The sequence below is a fragment of the Pleuronectes platessa genome, chromosome 14 (assembly GCF_947347685.1).
Source record: "Pleuronectes platessa chromosome 14, fPlePla1.1, whole genome shotgun sequence".
NCBI lineage: Eukaryota > Metazoa > Chordata > Actinopteri > Pleuronectiformes > Pleuronectidae > Pleuronectes > Pleuronectes platessa.
The window spans coordinates 15163447-15188047 of NC_070639.1; the positions used below are offsets into that span (position 1 = coordinate 15163447).

Below are 24601 nucleotides of genomic sequence, written 5' to 3' on the forward strand. Positions count from 1 at the left end.
ATGTGTTGAACAGTGTTCTCGAACACAACCATCACAACATCAAACAGCTTTTGGAGGAGCAGTATTCATCCGTCCAGCAGAGTTCATAGACCTGGAAAACCAACACCAAAGGCAGAGAAGCTTTTCTGGTGGCACCAAAACACGTAACTAAGATTGTTTTGTTGTTTTTTCCCCTTTATTTGTCCCCTGCCTGTATGTACAATATGTGCCTTCTGTGTGTCTGTATACGTGTTTGGAAGGACCATTAAGTGTGCATTTAATTTCAACACAGTGACTGACATTCAAGGCTGAGTGGCCGCAGCAGCAAACAGCATCACACACACTTAATGCATTTCACTGAATTTAGGCCTCTACTCTTTCCTGTCTGGCATTAAAGTGTTTGGGTGAAAAACAAGCTGTGGAGCTTCGGATTAAAGCAGCTCGAACTAAGTGATATTTGGAAAAAAATAAAAAAATAAATGGAGCAGTAGAGAAGACATAAACAGTTTAGAACAATGGGTGAGGGCTGTGAATAAAATAGTGACAAACAGAAAAGGAAATGAACAGAATTGTATTTTTGAGTTGACACTGAGGGGGAAACAACTGCTTGGATTGTTAAAAGAAATGTATATAAAGAAACTAGACATTACAGATGGAGTCGAATCAACGATTACAGCCTGAAATAGATATTGATCAAACTGAACAAGCTGCAGTATGAGAATTTGTTAAATTAACTAAGTTTTGCATCAAAACTCACTTGTATCGCTTTATACAGCAGATAAGCACCGTTTCTTTTTGCATCTTTTCAGGATAACAACTAATCGGATTGAAGCTGTCAATAGAAAACCATTTTATGTCAAAAGTCAACAGCTACAATTGACACATTGGACCATGTGTGGAAATAAAAAGTCTGGTTTTCATCCTGCGTCTCTCTCAAGGAGAAACGTTGCTCAGCTGTTCTCTGGGGTTTTTCAGAAAGGCACGAGGGCGTCGGCCACAGCCTCCATCCCCCAAACATATGCCTATCCTCCGCCAAGATAATTGCATTGCCAGGCTGCTGATTAAATTTGGCCCATCCCTCACGCAATTGTTTCCTATGAGTCTTTATGAAAAATGGCTGAGATTTAAGGATTATGGAATTATACTCGAGCGAGGCGAAGCATCTGCTTAAAGACGAGGAGAGAAAATCATGACACGATGGTTATGTGAGCGTGGGGGGGCATATTTGCTTTTTTCCCCAAGTTAAAACTGTGATAAACCCCTGGTAATCTGAGCTTTATGGAACGGGCGGAGGAGGAGGAAACCGTATTATAATACCTTGAGATAGGATGAATCTAAGAAGAGAAGGAAAAACAAAACAAAACAAAGAGAAACGAGTAAATGAGCAACAGAAAAAGTTAAGACAGAAAATATTATGAAGGAGACAAACAAGTGAGTGATTAAAACAGAGTAAAAGGACCTTCATCGCTGCTGCTGAGGGCCACTTAGCTTATCAAGGCTGATGTGTGATCAGCCTGCCAGCTGAATTAAAATGAGCCACACTCTCTGGAATGGGCTGAACAAAACAGGGTCTGAGAGAGAGGCGGAGAGAAGGAGGGGGAGCGATGGAGAGACTGAGAGGAGAGAGCGTATCTCACCAGGAGCATACCAAGTGTGTTGGTTTTCACACAGAGGAAGCTGGCTCCAGTCGGCGCATGCTTTGCTAAGGCAACAACACGTCATGGAGGCCTTGTTTTTCCAGGCCTACTGGGAGACATCCACTAACACACCACAGACCAGGGCTCCCACTTTGTTCACACGGGACTCTGCACTCGTGTGCGTTGTGAATCAGCCGAGGTGGTCAAGTCAACCCAGTAGGACTGGGAAGCAGATTTTAATAGCTCTGCCAGAACGAGCAGGCGGACTACTTCCTCTCACACAGGAAGCTCTACCTCCACAGCGAACGGCCGCCGGTCGGCTATTGACTTTTTCAATTTCACCTGATCGCTTTTGGTCAAGTAATCTCCCAGACCTCTGCCAAAGCTGCATGATTTGTTAATTAGAGAGAATATCATCATGACTCGGCTCCTAGTTGCATAATCATTTTAGAGATTGGAGGTTCTGTGATATTAACCACTGATGCAACACCTGGGAGATGCAAGGAGAGACGCAGAGGGGGCAGCATCCACCTTTCTAATAAAACTGAAGTACCTGTGTTGAATAAAGGGCTAGACGAAGCCTACCAGCTGGAGCAGCAATTGTCGTCACATGTCAAACTTTAAATTGTGTATACAGATAAAAGATGCGTGTCCACTTCCACTCACTATCCAGAAATGAAGCCCAAATATCCCTTATAACGAATTCTACCATCTCCTGCATTTTGGGCCTTCACATGCATTACTGTGGAATGGAGCCGGGGTAATGAGGCTCCACTAAATACAGACGATCGACCGCTCTGTCTCAGCTGTCAAGCCCGACATTTCATCCTGTTTTCATAGCATCAGGCGACTATTTCAAACTTACCACAAAAAAAACGTTATTTGACTTTTACTTTGACTTTATATTTGGTCCCATGTCCCATGTGTTAACATGGAGAACGTTCGGTTTAGGACCTTGACTGAGACACTTTGGTTCAGCTTTTAATAAGCAGTCATGTCGTCTATCTTTATGTAGAGACTATGGTTAAAACTTTTTCTCCCCTTGCTGATAATTTTAGTCACCAAATACTCCATAATGAGCTGGTCTAACCCCCCACCCCCTCCCCGCCACCCCCCCTCCACACAATTTCCCCACAGCAAAACTGGGAAAGCGGCGTCTGACAATTTCTACAACTTTCCAAAACTGACAAGGCGCACAGAGGTGAAACACATTTAAACTTTTTCCTCTCTGCCTATCTTTTTTCATTGGTTACACAACTGTAGTACTTTCTTTTATCACTCTTTCCAAAACTCCAGTAGTGACTCACAGTTTTTGCAATTTAACAAAAAGATAGGTACATTTAATCAACTATGTCAGGACCAAGGTAGCGGCTCCAAACATTATCTTCATTGAACATTAAGATTAAATACTTTGCAGCTCAACTAAATAAACAGAGGCATGAGAGGGAGTTGAGGTAGTTTTTAGGCAGTATTTTTTGGCTGTAAAGTTGGGACATGAAATTTGTTCACCTCTTGGCCACTTGTTATTGCAAAAGAATTGGATAATATAAATAACGTTAGAGTTTCTTAAACAATATGGTGAGACCTAATTGAATGGATTAATTTTCCATTTCATGCTCGTAGTTTCTCGCTCCCTTATTACCCAGACACTACGCCGTATAAACCTTCACATTCAAAGTTTTCGGTCGACATTAAAAACAAACATTTTGTCGAAAGGACCACTTGAATTTCCTGCAGTTTTTGATTGTCCTCCTTTATTTTCCTCAAGGTGAGACTATATCCTGCGTGTGATGACGGGCCCCACTGCACTGTCTGGGAACACGACTGTGGAGCACGTGCTTTCAGAGCACATCCATGACCAACCTCTGCGTATGGGCAATAAAATAAGCCCTCCAGCCTGGTCGCCCCAATAACAGACTTTAATAACAAACTGAATATGGCTATATCAGAGCAGGACCATCTTTTAAAAAGTGGCTGGAAAATTGACATTGAGATTCAAAAAAATAACATAGTTTCACATCAGATCTGTTCAGCACCAGGAAAAATAAATGTACCATTGAGTGGTGGCAGAGAATCCAGGAGAGACTTTAAAAAAAAAAAAGTTATTTGGTGAAGTCATGCCTGGTGTTGCATGTAGTAACACCCACCATATCTCTGTGGAGACCTGAGATGAACATAAAAGTGCTTTTCATGTCCCATTACCCACCACTGCTTCCATCAATAGCTGCCCCACTTACCCAGGGCTTTGGCCTAAGAGGCAAAAAATAAGCATATTAATTATTAAGCTGCCATGGGAGAAAGAGGAGGCGTGGCAGGGTTGGAGGGTAATATGTGTGTGGTGTGTGTGTGTGTGTGTGTGTGTGTGTGTGTGTGTAGGCACTGATGCAGGGTTATCACACTTGCTTTTGGGAGCACAGCTTCTGTTACACTCGTGGAAATCAAGGACAATTTTAATTTGCAGAAACAATTTGATATCTCAGGTTTTTTATCCAACTGTATAGACAATATGTTGAAAGACCTGTTTCTGAAAGTGCCGACCTAATACCACGTTTGTAAAGAAAGATATTCTCTATGTCATTTCCAATGGATAGCAAAAAAAAGACACTATGCTGCCTGTGTGAATTCATAACTTACATTAAACACCACATGTCTGTACCACTGGAAACCTTTTTCTCACTGGTGCCCACAGGTGTCCGTTTAGGCCTCATAACTAAGTTGATAGAGAGTGACATTTTCCTTAGTGGCTTTTGAGACCCACCAAGCTGTCAGTCAGTTCCTATTTTATTTGCTTTTGCACTCACTTTGCTCCTCCTCTGAGATGAGCACTGAGCACTTCCCTGACATCAAAGACCTGTCTGAAACACAGTCTGGCCTTGGGAATCAAAGGGAGAACCGCGTGGCACGGCTGCAGCGACGGCCAGTAAGTGACAGGAAATGAACGTGACAGGAAGTGAACGTGACAGGAATTGAACGTGACAGGAACCGAACGTGACAATCACAGCGTGCTTGTTTTGAGTATGCAATCACATATACAGCATGGCGGACTACTCAAAAGGAGACAGCAATGAATAGAAATGAGGCAAAATATAAACTGGGCAAACAAGAATGAAAACATTCAAACTGAAGTTAAATAAGGGTGAAGTTTGTTTCTGCGTGTGTGTGGATCAACGCAAGGTTGAATGTTGTTTTGCAAAACACTGATAGTAAAGGAAGTAAGGTAGTTGTGATGATTGTATCGACATTGTGCCTACTAGATGCAATGTTTATTTAGGAGCGTTAGTGGTGCATGAGATTTAATTTGATCCTAATTGAATCTTGTTAAATTGGGAAATGCAAGCAACAAAAAACTAGTGAAAAAACAGAAAGCATTAAATAATTGCCCTGATTTCAATTGAAGGTCTTATGATGTAGAATATCCAAAGTCTTGGTATAATGGAAAAGGTTCTGAATAAAAAACAATGACATTATTTATTTGTTTGAAAAAGCCTGTGTTGAATCTTTTCATGTGCAAGTAAAAAAGAAAAACTAACTCAAAATTATGGATAATGGATAAAGCATTATTGTTACTGTCGGAAGGAATTTATAAGTTCCAGTAGTGGAATCTTCCTCCAAATGCTCGCGAAAGAAATAAGTAAAATGACAATTTTAAAATCTCCAAATCAGCTAAACCCTGACAGTGATACATATTTTAGGGAACAAGTGAAAGAATCCGGCTTCTGAATGACTGGCTGCTCTGTGGTGGGGAGAACAGGTACTGGTCGTGATGGGAGGCTGATTCTTTTCAAACAGCCGGGGTTTGGAAATAAGTGGATGTACAGAGGAGAGTCAGTCTGTTGAGCCAAAACTAATATTCAGCAATCTCAAACTTCCAAGGGAGCTTGGAAATAGGCAAATAATTGCATGTGAGAATATTTCTTTGACACTATGAAAGGATTTAACACTTTATTGCACCAGTGTTTTGTTTAGAGCATTGCTCAGTTCAACTGGTACAGAAACACATGGTGGTTTACGTTAAAAACAGCAGAGCAGATTAATCCCCAGCGCACACACTCAAGCACAGACAGTCACACTCATGTCACACTCATGATATCTCTGCTGGAACAACGGGCCAGAGGTCAGACAGGATCTCGACTATATTCGTGAACATCCTAATGTTGACAGGGTTAGGGTCGGAGCCGGTTTCTGATCTACAACACGGCAGATCTTAGCCTGATATAAAGCCACAGCCGGAGGGGATGGAAATGCTGGAGGAAAAGGGAACAGGGATGTGTTTTGATTATTAATCAGTATTTAAATTCCTTCCACATCTATTTGAACTTTTAATGAGGTAAAAGTAGACTCCCCTCTTCCAGCAGGCTGTAAAGCTTCAGTTTGGAAGGCAAATTGGTAATAAGAGGTTGAGTCTTCATGTTTAGGCAAGCCTGGACATTTTCTCCTCTGGACAAAAGGTGAAGCAGAGGTGAGGTTTGGACTTGACAATTTTTCTAATCATGCGAAAATAGTCTCTGCAAGTCGCTAATGCAGCTGTGGGCTCAGACAATGTGAATTATTTATATAAAGCAGACATTCTAGACATGTGAACACTACTGCACTTGTTGTAGTAGCGTGTTTTCACACACTAGGATGCCTGCATGCATAAAAAGACACAAATGTTCTCCAGAGCAGAAGACGGTACTTTAAGTTCAAGTTTATGTCTTCATCTAAAAAAAATATATATTTAAATAACCTATATTTTACTATTTGAAAGAATAGAGCAGATCAATCATTTATTTAGCTGTCTTTTATGAAAACAGAATCAGATAAGCATTTTCTACATTTCAAAATTTAAGTCTAGCTTCTTTTAAGAAACAAATATATACATGAACTGCATTAATCTGTGTTTTCTATCTTAAGTATGAATTTAAACAAAACTGTAGGAGTTGTTATGGTATTAATAGGAGCTGGGGGGAGATTTAAGTGACACCAGCAGAATAATAAGCATCCAGATAGAATCCTGAGCTGCACCATAGGGAGTCAGTCCAAGATTCTTGGTGCTTTCATAGTATTAGCATCAGCCAGTTCATTTGATCCTAATGCACTGATTACCAGTCTGCCTTCCCCTTTCCAAATACTGTCATGTCCTCCTTTCATTCATAGTGTCAGAGAACTTTTTTCCAAACCGATCTCTCAGTCTCCTGTGATCTGCATCAGGGTATAGGAAGTGTTTAGGTGCTTATTTGGAGGAAATGCAGTCATAAGGTGTCAATGATGTTAAATTGTGATTTATCTTTGTCTTAGTCTAAGCGAGGATGGTTAAGCACAAGGGAACTTAAGCAAAAACCGAAAAAAGTGTCCAGTAATTGTATTTATCCAGCACACTCACAATTTTTTAATTAGCAAATATCTATTTTGTATTTTCTCTCCTTTCTTAAGGCAGGCTGTGCTTTTGGTACCTATTAATATTTCATAAAGCACAGTAGTTCTCTGTTTATTAAATCTCAAACAATATTAAAGATTGGAAGACATATAACAAAAGCATAAATAAGCAGCACTGTGCCCTCCAGGCTGCGCTGTGAGTGACATCTGTGGATGGGTCTGCAGAAAAAGAGGATATGTAAGAAATAGCGGAGGATCATCATTTTTGTGAAGCGGGAAACAATGAAGAGAATGGTAAATGTAATCAAAGGTACTGTATTACAAAATATTGAATCCAAAAGATACCATACTACCATGTTGGCTTTGTTTAGTAGCAGAAAAACAAGTACAACTATCAAGGAAAAGTCTATTTTAAGAAGTTGAGCGCCACTGGTCCCTTGGCATGGAATTCAAACCCATTGACTCTAATCGTCTCCCTTTCTCTGTCACAGAGTGGTAATACAGAGCAATCAATTAACACCAACCACCACTGATGGCCCATTCAATTTAACATGTGCCTTTTCATGATCCACATTAGGGGCTCACAAATGTGACAATATGAATGTCGTCCTTCAGAAATAAAGTCCCTCTTGCCCCCTTCCCGGAGTGGTGAAATATTGAGTGTGACACAGGAGTAATTGGATGGGAAGTAATCAATTAGACACACAATTGAAGGAGACCCGAGGTCTACGGGCTGCCAGGCAAGAGGCCCGACTGACTCCTGGTGACGTGCACTGAACCAATCTCGCCTGCCTCCTGTGGCAGAGGGGCTCCTTCTCTGAGAAGTTAGACAGTTAATGGACGTCTCTGGGATCAGGCTCAGCCAATGATTTTACAGCCCACTCGCAGCAGTCCCTTGTCTGGGGGAAACCGACTGACTGAAGTCGTCCCTTTCACCTTGCCCCATCCCATCACATTCCATCCCATCCCGTTCTTACCCCGCCTCCCCTGTGCATCGCTGTCACAAGATGCTAAACAGGGCATGTTCAGAAGATGATAACCTACATTTATCGAGAGGCTTTGGACACCACAATGGGACTCAGGTGCTCAAAGGGGTGTTGCATGTAGTACTAAATGGCATAAACATTGTGTGGCATGTGTTTCTGTGAAAGGCTACAATGTGAAAAAATCAAGACGACCAAGTGAAATGGGATGAGACACAGAAAGCCAAAGAAAGAGGGATAAAAAGAAGGAGAAAAGATAGAAAATGGGATAGATAAATAGGGAGCAGATGGGCCATGAAGGAGTGGATAACGCCTTGGCGTAATACTCAGGCATGTGTACATGCATGCGACGAGAGAGGATCATTCAGCAGATGGGGCCTCAGATTGGATGCCTCATTTTGGACAGACGCAGTGCAGGCGTAGGGTGGCTAGAAAAATGAATCAACAACACTAAACAAATTGGGGAAAAAATGATACTGGATGAAATGAAGGAGAGGGAGGAGGTGGCAGTAAACCGCGTTAAATCAGAAAGCTCAACTGTGTTGTCTTCCTTATTGAGGCTGTTATTATTTTGCCAGGGAAGCAGCCTGTAATTACCATGTGAAAGCACAGAGGCAGCCCAGGGTTCACATGAATCCTGATGGAAGTGCTGGAAATGTACGCAGGAAGGAAGACACTGCGGGTCAGCGTGCATAAAAATAAAGAGTAGGAACTTTGAAAATGTCAGAGAGTGGCTCTGTTTAACCTTTTTCTTGGCAGGCTTAGGGAAGAAAAGGGTAGAAAGAAAGGTACCAGTAGGTATTTGAAGCTTCTCTTTGCAGCCAGCTGAAGGTTCACTTGTCGACCAGAAACACATAGAAAGTGAATAACCTTGTGGGAAAAGCTTTTTGTCTTTAAATGAAAGGTGAGTTCCCACAAATGTCTTTGTAAATGGACTTGCATCCCTCAAACATAATATCACACAAACCGGGCAACTAAACTTTCCACACTTAGGCAAAGAGTGCCTTTCACACTTCTTATTCGCTTCTATACACCGCTGAGCACACACCATTCCTCCACTTCTCCCGGCTTGACTGTGCCTGATATTTCATATTCATGAGGATAACTTAGCTAAGCTTGATTGAAAGGTGCATTGGAGGGAGTCCTATCCCTTCTCAGCCAGAGACCTCCTCCTCCCTGTCCTCCAGTCCCCTTAAATCCAGAGTCCACTCACACCTCGCAGGGAGCGCAGCAGAAAAATCAATAGGTGCAATGCTACAATATACTAGCGACAAATTGATTTCATCCCAAGGCAATTTCGACCCCAGTAGAAATGTGGCTGGGTCTCAGCATTAAGGGGGCCTGGGCCTTCTCTCGATTAACCCCTTATGTAGTTAATAAGTTTTAGCCTCTTATATATATGTTGCGTATGGATTATATTGATCTTTTTACACGTCTCCTGGGAGCAGCCGGCAGAGAACGATGGGCTAATATGACAGCCACATCAAAGGCGCTGTAATGAATCAGACAGTGAGCCTCGGACTCACTAAAGCACTTGAAGCAAGGAAGGAGTTTTGATCTGCGCTGCTTGATGTACAAGAGTGGATCTATCCTGATGGTTCAAGCTTACTTCCCAAGCAGTGACAACTGCAACAGAACAAACTGGGACACAAGTTGACTTGTTTCTTCTCCCGCCAGCAAGAGCCTGTTTCGCTGTCTGTACTATCCGTGGAAAAAACTGTGATATGGGGAAGACCGCCCCTATATATCCTTGCTTTGCCGGCATTATACATTTATTTATTCTGCAAGATCACAAATACTGGCAATGGCCTGCCACTTTACTGTTCCCAGTCTTTTTTGCCTCCTTCTGGGATGGTATAGCAACACAGCAATCTTTAACAGCAAACCTTCCCAACATTGGAGAGTTATGCTATTACGAGGCAAACATGTGGCTGTAACACTTTTTAATCATTAACAAGAAAGCAAGCAGACACTTTTTTTTGCAGGAACAACAGATACAAGTGCAAAACTTCAGAGTAATGAAGAACCATGAAGAGTGATGAAGTAGAGCAGATTCAGGCCATGGCTGTTGTGCATCTCTTCTTCTCAACTTCATGGCTCGAGGCCACGGATGGCACATCAAACAAGCGACTTCTCACAGAGTCCAGATCCCTCAGCACCGGCTTCAACTTGGCACCACAATGAAAAGGACAGGCTTGGCAAAAAAAAAAGAAGATGCTGGTGGTGCTGGACAACTGCAATTCCCTGAGTATGGGGCAACATACAAGAAAGACTTCAAGATGGAGCGTAACACACCAGCACATGCTGTAGCTGCACGTACACTTGCAAACGGCTGTGTTGTCTGCCTCGACTCAGGGGGATCACCAGGAAGGAACAGTTGAAGAAAACAATGAGGATATCTGAATTATTTAGAAAGCGGGTTTGGAAGCAGCGGAGGCACACGCTTGGTGCCATGCTTTACAAATCTAAATGCATTCCAGTCAACGATTCAATACAGTAGTTGGTAATTCCGGTACAGATTGATGATACTGTCACTCTCACCTTAGCCTCAGTGTGTCCCTGACTTACTCAACATACATACATGTCACTTGGCAGACGCTTTTATCCAAAGCGACTTACATTCAGTGCATTCAACATCTATGAAGGGCCATTACGGGGTTCAGTTTCTTGCCCAGGGACACTTCGGCATGCAGATGGGGAAGACTGAGTATTGAACCACCGACCTTCTGGTTGGGGGGTGAATTTTGTTGAAGCTTGACTCTGTACTAAGAACCCCCAAACTGGAGAAGAGGTTGTCGTTGCTGTGATTGCACCAGTAACTTGTCACAATGTCACAGCCCCGGCACAGAGAGCTGGCTGTCTGTCTTCTCTAAGTCCATTCATATCGAACATCTTGTGTTTTTTATGACGGCGATACGACGAACATTTTGCGAAATATGCGTTCCACATATAGAAATACAGAGTTTTGTATTAAGCAGACAATTAGAGCATACCATAAATAAATATATTTAAATGTTTAAGTAAGATTGCTCCCTAAACTGCATTAGGAAGGTACAAATTTTCTCGCTCCTAATAATTCTGAGGTTGGATCTAGCATGAGAATGACTAGATCTTGTGTTTCACACATCATTAGCCAGCCCAGGCTCTGGCAAGCCCAACTTAGCCCTGTTGCTGAGAAGCTCTACATCTTCAATGCAAGTCAAGCGCTCCATTTCTTACTGACCTCAGTGTCAGGACGCGTTCAGAGAACCTCGCACAACAATGATCCATTGTTCATCTAGAGGCAGAGCCACCCACACGTTTGCCCTCTTAGTAAACCATTTATCAGTAATCACATTTGCTGTTTTCTCCAACCTCTCAGCAAACGTTCTCGGATCAATTGCAGAGTGTGTTGTAAATCAGAGTGTGTTAGCGGGAGTGAAATAACAGACGAGACAGTCTTTTCACAACATTGCGAGTCAGCATTGTATCTGTCAGTGTGAGAGGGTTAATTGTGAGTACATCGTCAGTCTGAATCTTGGGAAAAGAGGAAGCAGACTGCATGCATTTCCCCAATATTTGATGGAGTCAATAAAAGCCAGTAAACAGCTTCCAGCATGTTTGGCCAATTATATTATAATAATATTAATTCAACAGCGCTACGTGCATTTTTTGTGACAGCGTTTCCTGAAACACCCATTTAACCACCTGTTATGCACAGAAAAGAGAGAGTAGACGACGCAGTGTTAGGAAAAGCCACTTCAAATTACCTTGGGTGCCTCAACAACAAGATCTGATCACAGTTGAATTCAGCCATAAAAATCAAGGACGGCAAATTGAAACAAGGTAATGGAGTGAAGTGAATAAATGTGCAGAATTAATTTAATCGCCCTCCTGGCTGTTGCGCACAAAATGTGAAAAACAAAACTAAATCCTATAATAGTTAACACAATATCAGTTGGTTCCCACTTTATTATTATCCCCTGCTCCCATTTAATGGCTGATGCAACTGTAATTGGAACTTTTAGAGCAGATCTTTGCTTTCTCATTGGACAGTGGGCATGAAGAAAAACTGGGTCGGTATATTTTAAGCAGTCACTTGTCAAAACTTGCTAAATTGAGAAGTATTAATTTGGTGGTAAATTAAGACTTCTTTAAAGCAAATTAATCAACTTTTATAAAAGAATGTTCTCCTGCAGGGCTTGGAAGAAGTGGATTTCTGACTAAATTGTATACACTGACACAAACAAACTATTTTAAAGTTTAATGTTTGATCCAAAACTCAAACTCAGGACACAAGTCCATGTTACGTGAGTAAGCAGGAAACAATCGGGTCACTCACCTGTGAGGTTCTTAAGACCCAACTGGCGCAGACCAAAGTTTCCATCACGTCTGTAGTTGAGGAAGATGGCCAGGGAGTAGCGGTCCTCGTACAGCTTGGTTCCTCGGATGATCCTCAAATTCTCTAAAGGAAGGTAGTCAAACTGGTTCAGGGCCACCAACACGTAGCCGGTCACTTCTCGGATGGACTGCAAAAAGGTAGAGAGGGGAAGAGGAAAGTAGCTCGTTTTAGTTTTGCATTAATAATGTTTTTAAAAAGGCATTTTATTTTGAAGATAAAAAAGGATGACAATGCCATTTTTACGTCAGACTGTTTGTAACCTCTGCAAGGTTCCTGTATGCATTCTCCACTCTCTGGACCAAACAATGTACCAATATCCAACAAATAGACAAAGCCCATAGTTAAGCTTACATGGGAAACAAAGTTTTGTATTATTTTATATAAAAATGAATTAATTGTATCACCTTATGCTTCAAATATGTATAGATAGATATTGACTTTCTATTTAACTGAAATCCAAAAAGAGGATGGGGAAAATTAGAGACTAAAAATAAACAAATGGAATAGGAAGGGATGAAAAGGGTAAGTCAAAGGCATTCATCAGATCATAGACAGCATCTATCTTCAAGGTCACTTTCCACATATTCAACCATGCCAGTGAGTTGAGTTAAAGCATCTGAGCGGGGATAATTTGCTCCGGGGCTGGTGACCCCGCTGCAAAACTTGGCACGGGGTTCAGCGCTCATGTCCGGGGCCCGGCCTAGGGTGACCGAGCCACAAGGACAGCCATTGCTTCACACTTTAAATGTCATTTAGGAGGGGATATAACAACTGTCGAGAATTTGGCAAGGAGCCACCCAGCTGGAGCTGCTGTTGCATGAATCAAAGTGACAGCCTGTGTCCTCTGTCTCCCATCCACCATCATGGTGGCTGTCATTAGCAGACCGGCGGTCAGAGAAGTCTTTCCACGGCGGCCCGCTGATGCTGATAATCAACAAGTCTGTGTGTGAAGTGGCATTGGGCGAAGAAATGAGTCCTAAGGATGGCCCTGGCAGCGGAGTCATGGCGGTTGACAGCTGTCAGAGAGCATGGCCGTCAGCCACAAGTAAGTAAGCCGCAGTCACGGCTCCGTCATCATTACCCTGCTGATTACCATTAATAGAAACAGACATGCCAGAGTCCGTTGAGTCTGTGCGCATTTATGTGCATGAGTGATGGGGACTTTATATTCAGCGTGTGTCCGTGCAAGTGTTTATCGATTTCAAAACTAGTTGGAAAAGAAGATCAAGTAAGGCACTTAGAGAATCACAGATGGTATCTGTAGGTTCTAAGAAGAACGGTTGTTGTGAATGTGTCTGCTTGTCAGGGTGAATCATGAGTGCTTGTGCATGCACGAGAGAACAATATGTTGAGCCCCTTTAATGTCGGATCATGCCCTCCTCTGAACATAGAGTGAGACAATCAGGGCCTTCGCACTTTGACTCTATGTCACCAGCCAAGAGCTGAGGATGACTCACAAACACCGTGCAGGGAGTGTGAAGGTCTTTTCAGAACTACGCAATCAAATAGCTCCAAGTCCATGTAGTCCAGTGACATTGTCCTGGGCGCTTTGCCATAAGCTCCACATCTTCAGTCCCGATACAGTTTTCATGCGACCAAAACGCTGAGGGTGGCCCACCACCGTAAGTGCAATCAACTCTGGATGAATGACTCTGAGTATACACAACTAATAATTATTTCTGGGCACACACTTCATGGGTGTTTCTTCACTGTTTTTTCCTGAGCATGTTTATTACCCCACTCGCACGGTGGCTGGTTTGTTATTTTTCGCGCCACCGAATCAATACTTTCCGAAGTGCATCCCTGCAGAGGGGAATAAAACACAGGGAGAAAGAAGATGGCAGCGACTAACACTTTTCTCCCCACAGATTGTTCCGTTCAATAATGGACTGCGTGGAAAAAAATGGAAGCAACGTGTAGTGATAACAGGCCCGTGCTGAGCTAATGGCCAAATCTGCTCTGTGTGACTTTCATTAAACTCAGATCAACAAATCTAGCGCTCCACCTCAACCCCCAAGCGAAGGGGACTGTATGCCCACTTCAGGGAGCCAGGCACCTGGATTGCAGCGGCTGTTAACCCATGCAAGTTCCTTAAGGGATGGAGCTGAAATATGAAATTCAAAAAGGTGTTAATACACAGGGGTCCATCATTGTGTGATGGAGGAGCGGTTCTATGTTTGGCACAGGTGCCGTTGTAATAGCATTTTCAATTTTTGATCTTGATGCTAAATTTATTTTTGAGGCACCTGCATGACCTCCTCTGTTTAGCGTCAGTGCAATTAGAGCAGCAAATTACCTGCTAAATATAACAACATGACCCATTGTTGTCCTGGATTTCTCCCAGTAAAAATAGCTCTTCTGTCCAACTATCTTGATGCAGGTGTCTTGGGCACGTGTGATGGAGAACCGGCTTCATCTTACTGAAACCCACGTTTTTGCCCTCACTTTAGATTGATCTCTTATTGCAAGATATGGGCCAAGCCAATCCAAGCTTGGTGCACTTGAGTCCAGAGGTACAATCTGTCTTTTAAAAAGTGAGAACGCACAAACAAAGGGAAGTTTCTTTACTGAATGCACACTGAACTCTGTAGCAACCCCCCCGAGCTCGCCCACAACCCGAACCCCAGACACACACCCCACGCACCTCCCAGGAGATCAGATCGTCAGAGTCCCAGTAACAGTGAACAAAAGAGACAGAGAGAGCCAGATTCACTAGATTAACAGGGATTTCTCCCTCCTCCCTCCTCCCTGAGCCGAAGCATTTGTGAACGGAAGTGTGGCAGCGGAACAAACCCCTCACTTGAGTCGCTGAGACGTGCGCGGTTTTTTAAACCGAGTCCTTCAATCTCCAACTTCTAAAGGAGGAAGAGAAGGGAGGGAGGTTTTCTGGGGTTGAGTCAGTGAAGGGAGGAAAGCGAAAGGGTATGGAGGGAAGGGGAGGCAGAGAAGGAGGGATACACTACTTCAGAAGGAGGAGCCCAGTCAAGTGGATCGGACTTGGTGTATGTGTATTTTAATACATAATTAAAATCCCACCTGTTCTGGTTCAGGGGAAGAGACAGGGACACAGCAAAGGGTGTAAGGAGAGGTGAAGTGCTGGGGTGGGTGGTAAAGGGCTGAACGCGAAATGACACCATTAGCATGTTTGAAGAGACCGAACACACGTTAGCATGATTGCCTTTCATTTCCATACATATTGAGGCGTAGTGATGTGCCCCGGTGGGCTGCGGTCATTGAAGGCAGATACACGGGAGTGCGCCGCGAGGGCTTAAGGCTCGCCTTGCATCAGCAAGCCCTCATCCTCTATTTCCATATCTCCTCCCTAAATGCTCAGCCTGAGCTCACATCCACATCTGTAAACACACACACACACACACACACCGAATCTGGATTGAGTGTCTACAAGTGGAACTGAGAGAATCTTCCTGAGTTTCCCCCGGAGATCATCCTCCGTATAACTGACAACCAAGTTAAACTATTGCCGGTAATTGTCCCAATTTTTTATGTAAAATCGTCACGTGTGTTATATTTCCATCTTGATTATATCACATCATCATACTGATGCTGTGTGAGTGCAATATACCGCAGCAGTACCATCCATGATGGTATCTTTTATATTCACATTAAGCAGTATGGCCATGCTTCCCTTTAAGTCAACAAAGTGTCCAACAAACAGCCCTGGTAACACCTCAATCCCTCTGGAGTGGCTCAAACCCAATACGAGTCACTTTAAACACCTGCAGTTGATGCTGTGTTTGATGTGTGTGTGTGTGTGTGAGAGAGAGAGAGAAAAAAGTGTGTGTGCAAGAGCATGTGCATCACTCAAGTCTCTTTTATTGCTTGGACAAGATTACAATGATGACTCATCTTTGAAGATGAAGAGAAAGTATCCCCTCTGATTCTCACACAGCACCTCTCATGAAACACAGCTGTGTGCATGTGTGTTTGTGTTGTGTGGCTGTAGGGAAGGAATTCTCTTTTTTCATTGCCGATTGTAGTAACAACCCCAACAAAGAACATGGGGACATGAAGGATTTGAAGGAGCCCTGTTGTCTGTTGGTGTTCCATGTCCTTCCCTTGTGGCTCAAAGATTTCTCCCAGGATTTCCGTGGGGCAAATAAAATTCAAATTCCCTTTGTAGTAAGACAAGAAAGGCACTTTATTTATTCTAATTATAAACAGAATAAGCAAAGTAAAAAAGTATATGATGAAGTTGAATGGCACTCAGTAGGATAACTACCTCCACCAAGGTCCAACAGGGTTTCTTTGTCCATACCCCATTCTTCCGTTGAGATTCAAGAAAATTGGTTCTGTAGCTTTAAAAGTCACACAAACAGCAATTGAAACATAACCTCCTCAGCAAAGGTTATGAATACGGAAATGCAAGAAAAAATGAACTATCCAACATTCATCTATGTAACTGAAATGATGTCAGTTTGCTGTTTTGTATTTAGGTTTCGATTCGCTGCTGCTTCTGAATGAGATTGGCAAAGGGAGGGTGACTTTGAGAAGAACCCGTTGAGCAAGTGTGCTTTCCACGTATGCTGAGGCAATGTGCAGCGCTCAGTTGATGTTTGACTGTCATTGGCTGCGACAGTATGACAGTCTACTTGTCAAGCTTGATGACAAGAAAGGCCTGTAAGCTGCATGCATCATTGACAGAAAACACCAAGATGGTGAAAACAGAAAAACTGGAGAGAGAGAGAGAGAGAGAGAGAGAGAGAGAGAGAGAGAGACTTTTGTGAACAGAAGTATATATAAATAAATAGAAAAAACGAATGGTCATCCGTTTAAATGCAGCTCTATTATTACATCACTACATTATCATGCGATATATATTACTACAATAGAAAATCCTCGTAAGATCTTGCTTAATCCCTGCCACAGGAGCAAACAGCTGCTGCACAAACAGATGAGGTTGGATGGGGATGCTTTTCATTGACACTGCATATTTGCTAAATATCTGGCTCCACTGGAATGTTGTAAAAGTGTCTGCTCTCTCTACGACTGCAGTCAGAAGTTAATTAAAAAATCAGTCCAAAGATCTACTGTGTAGTCTCGGTCTCTAATTTACCTTATCTGCCTCATCACATCTCTAAGGTAAGATGGGTGATATGGAGAATGGGTGGGTCTGTGGGTGGGTGTGCAACGGTCATAGTAAAAAAAAAAAGAAAGGATTATTTTTGCCAACACTTCCTGCCCGATGCCTTTGAGCTCATCTAACTCATCTTCCTTGGTCACAGGCCAGACAATGAGACATGGCACAACTAATGATTTTCTAACCCAGTTTATTTCCCTAGTCCTTCCTCTTCCTCTGTGTTGTGCAGCAACAAATTATCCAACCAATATAAACCAAATAATTGTGGCATGCAGTAACATTTTGTTACTGACATGACTGAATACTGAATTGAAAAGAGAGCCGACATAACATCTGATGCAAAGATTCAAGAGCTCCCTTTATTGGGTCAACACATGAAACAGAGTCAGAGAGATATAGTGTGATGTTTAAAATGTTTAATTTAATGTGACCGACTTCCTCAAAATGCCACACCTCTCTGAGCCAGGTGACACCTACTATCAGCCAAGCGGAGGCTGGGAGTGACACGTTGCAGCCTACACAGTCTAGCAACACCCATTGCCTTCAAGATATGTCTGCTGTAGTCTAAGTCCCAATTTTGCCTGTAGCCATGAAGGGGTAGTGTGTTCCCATTAGCCCCTTCGAACACCCCTTCAACCGTTGTGTATTCAGGACGCCCCTAAAACAAAAGGGTAGACAAAGATTCCTGAATGCTTTATGAATGGATGAAGCTAATCAAGATGACGACTGCTACGGGTAAAAGTCTCATAATTGTAAGTATGAAATCTTGCAAAAATAATCATGATAATTTAAATCCACCGGAATATCCTATTTTAACCAAGTAGCAAATGTAAAATGTCATTAAATCGCTGTGACAAACATTTCAATTTAATATAATCGCTATTTATGCCCTCGAGCAAACCTGTTAACAGTCTGAGTGAGAGTAACAAGTAACATTTTTCACAATATATGAAGTTCAAAAGATTGTGTAACTGCAAATTTTGCAAACTAGTGGATAGGACGAATGTAACATTGAAAGAGCCGATGTGAACATGCCGATGTGTCCCAACTCCTAGGGGAAGATGTTCTATCCCTATCCCGTGTGGCTCAGTTTGGAGGGGACACTATGGGCACTTTATATCGAGGGGTAGGGCTAACGCATGGGACACACCAGCTGTGGAACGGCCACGGAAAGACTGCAGGTTCACGCTGGCTGTGGTTCATGTGCCGTTCTGCTACTGCCAGGAGAGGAATTGGGACAGATCCTTAGAGCAAGATGTGGAGAGAACTTCAAAACCTGCATCAATCACCTGTGTAGTTAAGCTGCTGAGAGACAAACACAAGTTTCCCTTAGAGATTACATGCCTCTGTATAACGAGAGCTTACAGTCATCTTTGCTTCTCTTTAATGCAGATTTAACATGGCTGTAAGCAGGAATCAGGTGCTTTTGCATCATCGTTTTGTGTTTACATATGCAGTTTGATGTGCACTTTAAAGGACTCATTCCTGACGCAGGCATTGCTGCATCCCTATCAGACTACAGCTGCTGATGTAGGTTTTCCTTTAGCTCTTGTCATGCTGTTCATCGTGTTTTGATCAGATCTGCACAAGTTTTCACGGCTACCATGACTTATAAATTGAAAAAAAAGAATCAGTTCAGGATAAAGGAACTTTATAGCTTCTGACAATGTTGGATTCAGCCTTTAAGATGATAGCCTCAGCCTAACATGATAATAGTGTGTATAATATAAGATAATTCGTCCCAGAAGGTATAAGACTAATGTCAGAATAAAAAATGAGAACAATTAACCTTTTGACTTATGGCCAAGGGGAGTACAATATGTCAAATCAGTTGAGTCATACTCACAACAACAACAACAACAACAACAACAACCCCATGATACATTTGAACTTCCATCACAGCACATTCTCCACTATCTGAACTGGTGAAAATAAGTAAAAGAAAAACGGTCTCCCATCTTCAATAAGTGTTCACTGTATTTACTCTTATTTCAGCCAGAAACTGTGCTATGCTTTTCCTTATCTGGGACCCATCAGCCTTTGACACTGACGCATGAGGACTGCTCTGTAAACCAGCACTGTACTCTGAATCAGATTCCTCCCTTGAAACATCCACCTGACGAACTGACTACGCTGTCCTTATAAAAATGCATTTCATATATTTGGAAAATGGTTCGTAAACATTCGCAGAAATGATTTGGGTTTGAACCGTACCAAGTCCAATATTTAAAGCAAAACATACAGTACAGTCCTCTATATGCGAGAAAGATCAGGCTTTTCTCTTTACAAAATATATTCTGTTTACCCTGAATGGGTGGCCTTTCAAGGGCTTGAGGGGGAGGCAAACCACAAACAACCCCCCATCTACACACAAACACACACACACACACACACACACACACACACACACACACATCCATAGTTTCTCTCACTGTCTCTCATCATGGCAGCTCTTTCCCATTTCACCTCCCTGACAGTTCCTGAATTGAGCTCGGAAGCCCTCTGTCATTAAGATTGACTTTCACCTTTGGCAGCGAAATGAATAGGGTGGTGTTCGCCTTGTGCTGTGTGAAGCATTAATACAGAGTAAGGAGAGGTAGCCATTTTCTTCACACATTACCGCCATCAGTGCATGTTTATCATACACTTTATTAATTATAATTTATTGATTTGTACACTGCAATCGATCTGTAATGATTTGGAAGACATCAGTGCTGTGCGATTGGGGGGAATTGTCGTTGGACCAGAGTTTCCTTTACAGCTGGAGAAAATGCTAAGGGATTGTAGCATTGCATGTTGATGTACCTAATTAAAAGTCAGTAACGGCAAAGAACAGTGTGATATCCGGAAAAATGCATTTAGTGCTAAATGTGATGGTTACCTCCCTTGTACAATAGTCTGCCAACTAACAGCATCCATTAGTTACCCTCTAAAGTTTCCCTTATTAGCTCACACTTCTATACGTCTATAGTTGGACATTAGCCTACCAATGGTGTGTGGCTGACGTGTAGCAGCCAGTATCCATTTCATCCTCCATTTGTCTACCTTCAGCAGGGAGATGAAGACAGATACAAAAGGAGAACAGTGGAGTGACACCTCTTCCCATGAGGAGAAACGGCGACTTCATCAGAGCACTGGTAATGAGTGGACTCCTGTGGGGAATTCTCCAAATGGACTAATTTGTAATTGACTCAGTGCATTAATTACCAGCCTGGTTACGCCTGTGTCATGGTTAATATTGTGCCGATCTGACGGGGCTGGGAGGCCCGTCTGCATTGGGACTGTTCGGGTGAGGCAGCCATTATTCAATTACGCTGTGCATATCAGCGGCGAGGCAAGTCTTAATCCAAGAATAATCACTTCCCCATGCTCCTCTACTACGAGCTCACGTGTGTGTGTGTGTGTGTGGTGGGAGGCTTTTGGGGTGGGGGGTAATGCAAAATCCATGTAGTCCATGGTTAACTCCTTAATAAGGCCTGGGAACCAAGTCCCATTGGTGCTTACAAGATTTCTACCATTTACTGAGATCATTTTTCACTTTAATTAAAGTTTCCAATGATTCAACTTTGACATCGGGGGTTAATCAATGTCTTCATTTCAGTTTGCATGTAGACCCGCTCAAACTTCTCATTTGTGGGGGGGTCCATATTGACATTTTTCAATTACATGCATTTTACAAACTAACAATTTCAGCGACATAACATCATGTTTGCTGTACTCACAAAGCACCTCTGGGCTTCCATCTCTCTCATCAATTTGATTTCCCTCGGTAACAGCATCATCAACATGAAGTATAACTTTTACTGCACAGATGGAAGTACGCACTGCAAGATACAGATTAATACTCCTGAATATCAGTTCTAACAATAGATTTTGTCACATAGTCACACAACCTAGTAATAAATCGTGATTCAGTACTTGATTGATTAAACAGTGCAGACTTTCACTCTATTTCAGAAAGTTTAAAATTTGATTTGATTACGATTGACACATTGTCGGTTAAATTCCCCCGAAATCTCGCCACATAGAAATTCGTATTGCATATTATAGGTTGCACAAAAGCTAATCTGAGCAGTAATGCTGGATTGCTAATGCTGTCATCCCCAGTCCTCTCTGACTCTGAGTGACATAATAAAATTATGGGATGTGAAATGTGAAAGCACAGAGGCCTTATGGGTAATCTTGCGATATAAATACTGTGATTGCAGATGAATTTAAGTGTGATTGCTCCAGTATGGATTCCCCATTTGGAGACAGGCTCAACAACATAAACCATCCACCGACACGTGTGTGTATGTGTGTGTGTGTGTGTGTGTGTGTGTGTGTATGTGTGTGTGTGTGTGTGTGTGTGTGTGTGTGTGTGTGTGTGTGTGTGTGTGTCTGTGTCTGAGAAAATACATCTTACATTACAGGGAACTGAGTCTTGTTCATGTGACTCATCGAATCAGACCATGTGTTCCATTTCTACTTACAAAACAAGTGGAGAGCGTACACTGTACAGTCCTTTTTCCCTTTATCAACTTTTTGTTCAACAACAATCTGCTTTCAGCCCTGAGCAAGGAGAGAAGATAAAATAGAGGGCTCTCTCTCTCCTCACAGTTGATTATTTTCGGCTTTGATCTGGGGCGGCCGTCCCCTAACCATTCTCTAAGAGTTTGGACCGAGCACAAAACAACAAAAACATCACCAACGGCCCCGGGAGTAACCATGCAGTACTTCACTGAGCCCTTCGCTGTTTATTTCAGTGCGGCAATCTTAACACCGCCCACAGGAGCTTTAGATCATCTACAGTATCCTCTCTACGGGGCACATTTACCTTCTATTCAGAAAGGGCATTTTAATGCAAAAATACAGGGAAGACAGATTCTCAATTTGAAGTCTGGGCTTTTTCAGGATGTAGGTGCCTTTAAATAATCCCTGAAGAAGCCCCATGGGTGGGATAACATTTGCCCTCTTAGATGCTTACAGCATGGAAATAGCACAACGTTGCTCTTTAGCCGGATCAGAACCGTAACATGTGAAATCTTAACTAACTATCATACAACTAAATGACCAAGGTAATCTTTATTTGTATTTTTTTCCTTGTACAATGTGACGTAGCAAACACCCGCTGGGAGTTCTATGCTGGTCTTAGCGCCATCAAATTAGAAGTCTGGTCAGACACTTTGGTGCAGAGGGGGTTGTCACACAGCGGCCCTGTTACTTCAGCCAACCACTAGTACCCCAGCGAGACTGTTAAATGTTGCTGTGGGGGAGCCTCGGCCACACGTAATGGCCCTAACGGCATTATTAGCTAATAAAGGTTGATGGACCTCGCAGCTCTATAAATTTAGGAGGACAGGAGTCTAAGAAGCAGTGGCTGTGTTAAGGTGAGGTCTCAGTCTGCAAATTTATGTATCTCCTTTGTTTTGCACTAAAGCACAACCTCATGATGGACATCACGTGTTAAGGTCTAGGGAGGAACCAGTGCGTTTTGTTTTACTGACTGAAATATGTCATAGTCACACAACATTTTCCTGATGTTAAAAGCTTATAAATAAATTGTCGTCATATCTGAAGAAAACTGTATATTTTCCCCTCAGTGGTACAAGATTCTTTTTCTAAGGCTAAGCAGCTAATAAGCCTCTCAGCACAATGTCTGACTGAAGGTGACTCAGTTCTGCCTATTTTAAAACTAAAAGGATGAAGCTCCACTTCCTACAGATCAACTGCTATGACTCCTAAAAGGATTTTAGGGGTTTTCCTGAAGAGTGGAGTCGATATTTTACTACATTGTATTATGCAGATGAAAGTAGCCTAAATGCATGTGTGTTGTCTTCCTACTTTTACTTACATATGCTTTCTACTTTGTCTTTACAGTAATAATAATAATAATAATAATAATAATAATAATTATTAATATTATTAGTATAAAGACACAGTAAGTGACTTCTTTAAGATAAGCACCTCATGGGCTTGAATGTATCACTTACAACTCGTTCTGTCATGTTTAGCAGGCTTCTAATCATACATTGTTATACTGTGCACCAGAAATATGAATTATCTGACTATACATCAATCTGCGATCGAGACACAAGCATAGTCCAGAGCACTATTAAGTAAACTCAGGTCATGTTGGCGATGTGGTGCTCGGAGCCTCTGCTAATGAAGTGATCGATGAAAAGTGTCTTTGTGGACAGCCCGGCTAACAAAAAATACTTTTTGACAAATCAATATTGATAAAGACTGAAGATGAAAGAAACGGAAGTGCACCCAGCCAGATAATGTGTCTACTGCTTAAAAGGCCCTCTTTATACCTTGTCTGAGTTCAGTGATGGCCCAACAAAAAGTGGGGAAGAAATAGGTGGTGTGGCCTCCTCTTCTGACCACAGAGGAAATCTCTGAAATTGAAGATAAAGGTCTTGCTCTATCCACAGGGAACTAAGGAAACAGTTTTCTGACCCACTTGGCTGTCCTCTCCCTCACTCACTCACTCACACTAGGCCTGTCACGATAACACATTTTTCTGTGCGATTAATTGCCCCAGAAATTATTGCGATAAGCGATAATATTGCCGTTTTGACACCATTTTCAACTTATATAATGATAATGGCATAATAATGCAAGTACACCCTTTCGAAGATCAATAAACTTTTATTTTTAAAGAACACTGGAACTGGACATCTGGAAGACATTTAAAATATCCAGAATTAATTAACAAAACATCCAAAAACAATAAATAAAATTATTTTAACCAAAAATGCTCTTGAATAAAAACCAAACACAACCAAAAACAATAAATACAATTTAAACACTAAATAAAAAGGATGTAAACCAGATTGCACTTCAACAAATAATAAACATTAGGCTCAGACATACAGGCAAAACTGCCAATTAGGACCTTTGTGCAAAAAAAGTGCAAACTAACAACAAAAAACATGACTGAAAGCGGATGCCTCAACAGGTCATATGCAAATCTGTAGCTTCTTTAGTCTTGCAGATTCCGAGCAAGAAATACCAACATGTTGACTTTGTGTGGCTTAAGGCAGGATCTCTCAGGAGTAACAATGTGGCCAGCTGTGCTAAACATTCTCTCTGAGCTGGTGCTTGTTGCACAAATGCACATGTACTTTTGGGCCAACTTGGCCATCAAAGGATATTTTCTTTGATTGTCATGCCACCACATCAA

At 42.2% G+C, this 24601-nt stretch overlaps 1 protein-coding gene across 3 annotated transcripts in view; it reads right to left on the reverse strand.

The window, feature by feature from the left end:
• LOC128456092 (receptor tyrosine-protein kinase erbB-4) overlaps positions 1-24601 on the reverse strand; it is a 301537-nt gene that overhangs the window by 136644 nt on the left and 140292 nt on the right. For all 3 annotated transcript variants that reach the window (XM_053440141.1, XM_053440140.1, XM_053440142.1), the window contains exon 3: positions 12276-12462. In XM_053440141.1, coding sequence (XP_053296116.1) covers positions 12276-12462 — 187 coding nt within the window. The remainder of the gene's footprint in view (positions 1-12275; positions 12463-24601) is intronic.